The 5,767-nt window shown below is 31.2% G+C and overlaps 1 protein-coding gene across 1 annotated transcript; it reads left to right on the plus strand.

The window, feature by feature from the left end:
• The first annotated feature begins 2,908 nt into the window (after window positions 1–2,908).
• On the plus strand, window positions 2,909–4,201 carry LOC111691129. Its single transcript, XM_023453773.2, has 2 exons — window positions 2,909–3,024; window positions 3,103–4,201. Exons 1-2 carry the CDS (start codon window positions 2,950–2,952, stop codon window positions 4,138–4,140), a joined length of 1,113 nt encoding a protein of 370 aa, XP_023309541.2. The 5' UTR covers window positions 2,909–2,949; the 3' UTR covers window positions 4,141–4,201.
• The last annotated feature ends 1,566 nt before the right edge of the window (window positions 4,202–5,767 follow it).

The following is a 5,767-nucleotide window of genomic DNA, read 5'->3' on the forward strand; positions in this document are numbered from 1 at the left end:
TTTTCTTCTTTTGTAGTCCTAAGTCCATTTTTAGTTATTAAGTTCATGTTAATAAGAATTTAGTTTTTAATAAAAAAAACATCTTTTTTTCATTCTCTAAATAATTTGATGTTTTTTCTTTTCATATTTTTGCAGTTACTGAGCCATCAGCCTAAACAATAAGTTGCGTTTATTTAATTGCAATTGAGCATTTTGGATGACCTTTTGACATGCGATTGTGTCGGCATTTAATTGTACTACTAGTTTTTTATATATTTAAAAAAATATTAATTTTAAAATAAAATTATTTTTGTCTAAATTAAATATTTCAAAACGCATTTTATTATTGTTTTCCGAGATTATTGAGTTTAGTAACATACTGCTAGGAACAACGTGGCCTAATATAAATACCTATGTGTGTTTATCTAAAGCAGGTGAAGAAATTGTGTATTTTATATTTAGATTACACTCTAAAAAATAACTGAATCTGTAATTGACGTTAAGTAGGGATTTTCTAAAAAGAAGTACAAAGTACTTCACATCAAGTACAAAAATGGAAATGAAATCACTTTATACTTTCTCGTCGAAATTAAGCTTGTTTTAACCGTATATGTTACTCCAGGTGTAATGATTTTAGTTCAAATTTCATTCATTCTCAGAAACTGCATTTACATTTAAGCCCACAGATTCGAGTTCCGTGAGTTTGAATACACAATTAGATTCCTTATAGGTAGGGTTCTATAGTTGAACTTTTCGACTTTTTGCATTTTATGAAAAGTCGACTTTTCGACTTTTGACATTTTATGAAAAGTCGACTTTTCGACTTTTTGTATTTTATGAAAAGTCGACTTTTCGAATTTTTGCATTTGGTTAAAGTCGATTTTTCGACATTTTTAATTTAATTAAAAGTCGACTTTTTCCGACCATTTTCGACTTTTTCCAATTTTTTCGACTTCTTTCGACGTTTTTCGAATTTTCGACTTCGACATTTTTCGACTTTTTTCCACTTTTCGACTTTTTCCGACTTTTTGCGACTATTTTCGACTTTTTCCAATTTTTTCGACTTCTTTCGACTTTTTCCGACTTTATTCGAATTTTTCCGACTTTTTTCGACTTTTTCCGTCTTTTCGACTTTTTCCGACTTTTCGACTTTTTTCAACTCTTTCCGACTTTTCGACTTTTATTTACAAAGTCGACTTTTTTCATAGACGATAATCGAGTTATCGACTTTTTTGGAACAAAATAGTCGACTTCGACTTTTCGTCTTTTTTCGACAAAAAGTCGATTGTTCGATTATTCGAAATTCGATTTATAGAACCCTACTTATAGGTGGGAAATTGTAAGTTGCCGCGATTTATCAGTTTAGTACAGCTGATTGCATCCATTTGATGTCCCTCAACGAGTGCAATAATGTTTCAATCAATAAAACATTTAATCGGACTAATCGATCGGACTAACCTTTATTGTTACGACTTTAGAACTTTGATGAAATAGTGATAAAAGTGTCTCAACAAAAGCGATAATTTGTTGGTCAATAACAATACCTGTAAAGGTATATATATTCGACGTAAGATTAAATCAATTTCAATGTTTAGGAAGGCACTCTTGAAGAGGGGCACCGACCTTCGAAGAAAGACTTGAGGCATTGTAAATAATGCTCTTTGAAACGCTGATTCCAGATATAATGTCTTGGTGAAGCGGATTATTAGAGCAAATTCCAGTATGAGTCCGTTGTACACAGATGACTTTAAATGAGGAGACAAAATAGGCCAAAAAAAATATATATCCACCGTTTACATAATCACAGGCCGACAGCCAGAAGACAGAGAAATATTTACATCATATGGAGACCAGGTCACTCGGGAGTAATCGGCAACAAAGGGAGAGTGTAATAGCTTTAAAGGGAAGGGAGCTCGAAGAAGTTAACCTAACGAACGCAAAATCACTCTAAGCAACTAAAGCTGAATTATAATATGAATTAGAGAATCCTATAAGGCCTCTTGGAATAATAAAAAGGTGGGTAGAACCACAAAGAACCTATGGGTGAACCTGATGAGAACAAAATGAGAAATCTTCTCAAATTGAGCATGTCTGAGGTTAGTATGATGGTACGTATTCTGAATGGACTCACAGAATTACGAGCACATCTATACAAAATTAGACGTGCGGAGTCAGACGAATGAAGAGCATGTAGAGAGGAAATTGAAACTCTGGGATGATGACAACTTTGTACTTAGTCCACGATAGGTTAAGATAAAGGATATATTTACAACAAAACTTCTACGAGTATTAGGTCACAGATGACATCGGCTTTTAATACAAAACTCTGAACAACAACTCGACTTTCTTTACCTTCAGCCAACTAAAAAACTTGGAACAGAAGAGGTTATCGATATATTTTGTAAACCGTATAGAATTAAGTAAAACCGACAAGACATTGAGGTACTGCCTCTGTCACTCATGATTTTTATCAAAATTTTAAGTAAATTTATCGAGGTTTTGTATGAATTTTAGTTTCCATTTCTTCACACCTCGTAAATTTGGTAGTTACGGTGTATTACAATTAAAGATGTTTCTTTATGAATTATTTACAAAAAGATTTGTTTATAATAATTTTTACAAAACATAGGAAATAGTTGTAAAAGGTCATATACCAATAATGGCTAATCCGACATGCTTTGGAGTAATGAAACAAACGCAAGAAGGTTATTTACTTTTTAATGGAATGTTAATTTTAGTAAAAACAACTCATTTAAATAGTACACATTCATACAAATATAAAAAACATAATTGAAATTAATTTTAAAAAAATTCATTCAACTTTTTAAAAAAATTATCACGTATTTTACTAAAAAATCAGCTAAATCAGCACATAATTCTATAGACTAACAATTGGTCAGATATTTAAGAGATTTAAGAGTAGTCAATAGCATCAGTTAGAATGACGAGTCAAAGATTAAAACATCAACAATGCCGAAATATGGTAAACATTTTAAATTAAATATAATATTAAATTTAATTGCTGTAATAACAACAAAAACGAACGTAAGTTTAAAAAATAAATATTTATTAATGTTTAATGTGAAATTTTAACAAAACAAAATATCTTTTACATAATTTTAGTTGGCCACAACGGAAATTGTAAACTTGCAACATCCCAGATATGATTACATAGATGTAGCCAAAGAGACAGCCTCGGGACGTAGTAAAGGTCAAACTACACGTATTTTTACCACAGGCGATGATTTGGATGAAACATTTTGGTTGAAATATTTAGGAGAAGAATTTCGTCATGCTGTACATTTGCAAGTGGATAGTGATAATAATGTTGTACAAATTGACAGCAAACATACGCAGCAATTGCAACACAATAAATCTTTTAACGTAGAAAATAAAGTGGAGAAACGTACAAGATTTGTACGACAACCAACGGGAGATAACAAACAAATACCAGTGGAATCTTTATATAAAATAGATGATAAAGTATATCCAACAGAGAAACCGGAAAATTTTAATACAAATCCTACTACCTCAGAACACAACAACAATGATAAATACTCACACCATGAGACTGAAAACAAGAAACCATTAAAGAATAATAAAAAGAAAGTAATAATACATAACAAATACAAACAGAAAATAATCAAAGTTAAACCCCCGAGTCCGCTAAAAGCCATACATGAACCAATTGTGGTAAATTTACCCGAAATTGAGGAATCAGAACATCAAATCAATGGCGAACATGAACCAGTAGTTGTTCAAATGCCTCCGGTTATTTATCATCAAAAAGCTGATTTATATACGGGAAAACTACCCAATTTGCCATCGAGTAATGAAAAACCCAATTCATTAAATGAACAAAATTTAGCATCATTAAACAATCAAAATGCCAATTTATATTACGAGCAAATCCCGAAGCTATCACTAAATCACCAAGATCAACACCACACCAACACATACACTACACCTACACATTCTCAATTACACTCGACAAATGTTCATGATACACAACAAGAAAACCAGCACATTCTCCAAACAGACTATACCACCGCTACACTCAATCAAATACAACAGCCCTATTCCTATCAAACACTACCTATAGCCCTCATGTCTTTGAGTCAACTTCCGGTTGATTCATTTGCTCCTCGGTCTTCTCGTTGAACTTCATTCAACTGATTTAGTTTTAAGATTATTTATTATAAAATTATTTATTAAATAAATTTGATTTGTTGTTTTAAAAAGTATTGGCTATTTATCTGATAATTGAAAGGTCTTTAATTTTTTTAAATTTGTTCATTAATTATCGAAATTTATTTATACAACTATAGGACAACGCTGTAAAAAACGTTTCTAAAACGGTTGATTTGGTCAATTGATACCCTTCTTTCGAATGTCATTCTAACATCATTATCGTATTATTTTCAGGTGGTTTTCTCTATAACGTCATTCGAATCCAAATATGGGGTAACCCCTTTTATTATGATAAAATTAAGTATAAAAAGATTTTTATTTTCTAGGTTTGCAATAGGCAAGTCATAGATAGGAATTTCGGACCAGAAGGTGGTAAATATAGAACTGAACTGGAACCAAAATAGAACTATACTGGAACTGAACTAAAACTGAACTAGAACTGAACTAGAACTCAACTAGAACTGAACTAGAACTGAACTAGAACTGAACTAGAACTGAACTAGAACTAGAACTAGAACTGAACTAGAACTGAACTAGAACTGAACTAGAACTGAACTAGAACTGAACTAGAACTGAACTGAACTAGAACTGAACTGAACTAGAACTGAACTAGAACTGAACTAGAACTGAACTAGAACTGAACTAGAACTGAACTAGAACTGAACTAAAACTGAACTAGAACTGAACCAGAATTCAACTAGAATTGAACTAGAACTGAGCTAGAACTGAACTAGAACTGAGCTAGAACTGAACTAGAACTGACCTAGAACTGAACTAGAACTGAACTAGAACTGAACTAGAACTGAACTAGAACTGAACTAGAACTGAACTAGAACTGAACTAGAACTGAACTAGAACTGAGCTGACAATGACAAGGTTTACGTCTCAAAACAATGCACTCTGAATCACAACTGGATACAGTTAGAACTAGAAGTGGACTGGAAAAATAACATACTTGAAGTACTTCCAATTTTGGTGAAAAACCTATGAATTTTACATTAGCGTGTCATTGGAGGGATGTTTTTAATTTTTGACAAATATGAACTACATCTAATCTTATTCATAGATGCAATAAAAATCCGATATTTGGATGTCAAAAATAAACCGAATTTGGATGTCAAAAATGAACGAATTGTTCAATGACATGCTTATGTTAATTTCATTGGTTTTTCACCAATGTTTGATTTACTTCGAATATGTTATTTGTAGTGTCTTTTCAACATCTTTTCCCTCACTTTTAACTTTGTAAGGAAATATTTGGTTTATAATATAAAACTTTTTCTTAGGTCAGGAAGGAGTACTTGCTTTGAAATTGGAAGTAACATAATTTTAAGTAAATTGTTACTCCCACCTCTTAAACCGTAATAACACAAGTTTTCTTTGCACAATCTTAACGGAAGACTAAATAAAAAAAAAATTGTTAAAATTTTCAACATTTATCTGACCTTAAATTTAACATATAATCATCATCATGTTAAAGTATCGCAGAAGATTAAATATAAAAAATAAAATTTGAATTAAAAAGATTTTTTTAACAAAAACTCACGTACCAAGCTTATACTTTCAATATTTAAATATATAAAAGCCAGAAGTTTAA

Source organism: Lucilia cuprina, chromosome 3, assembly GCF_022045245.1.
Source record: "Lucilia cuprina isolate Lc7/37 chromosome 3, ASM2204524v1, whole genome shotgun sequence".
Taxonomy (NCBI): Eukaryota; Metazoa; Arthropoda; class Insecta; order Diptera; family Calliphoridae; genus Lucilia; species Lucilia cuprina.

Coding starts and splice junctions, on each gene's coding strand:
- LOC111691129 (XM_023453773.2), top strand. CDS start 2,950: ATGCCGAAATATGGTAAACATTTTAAATTAAATATAATATTAAATTTA. Junction 3,025..3,102: donor TAATAACAACAAAAACGAAC/GTAAGTTTAAAA, acceptor ACATAATTTTAG/TTGGCCACAACGGAAATTGT.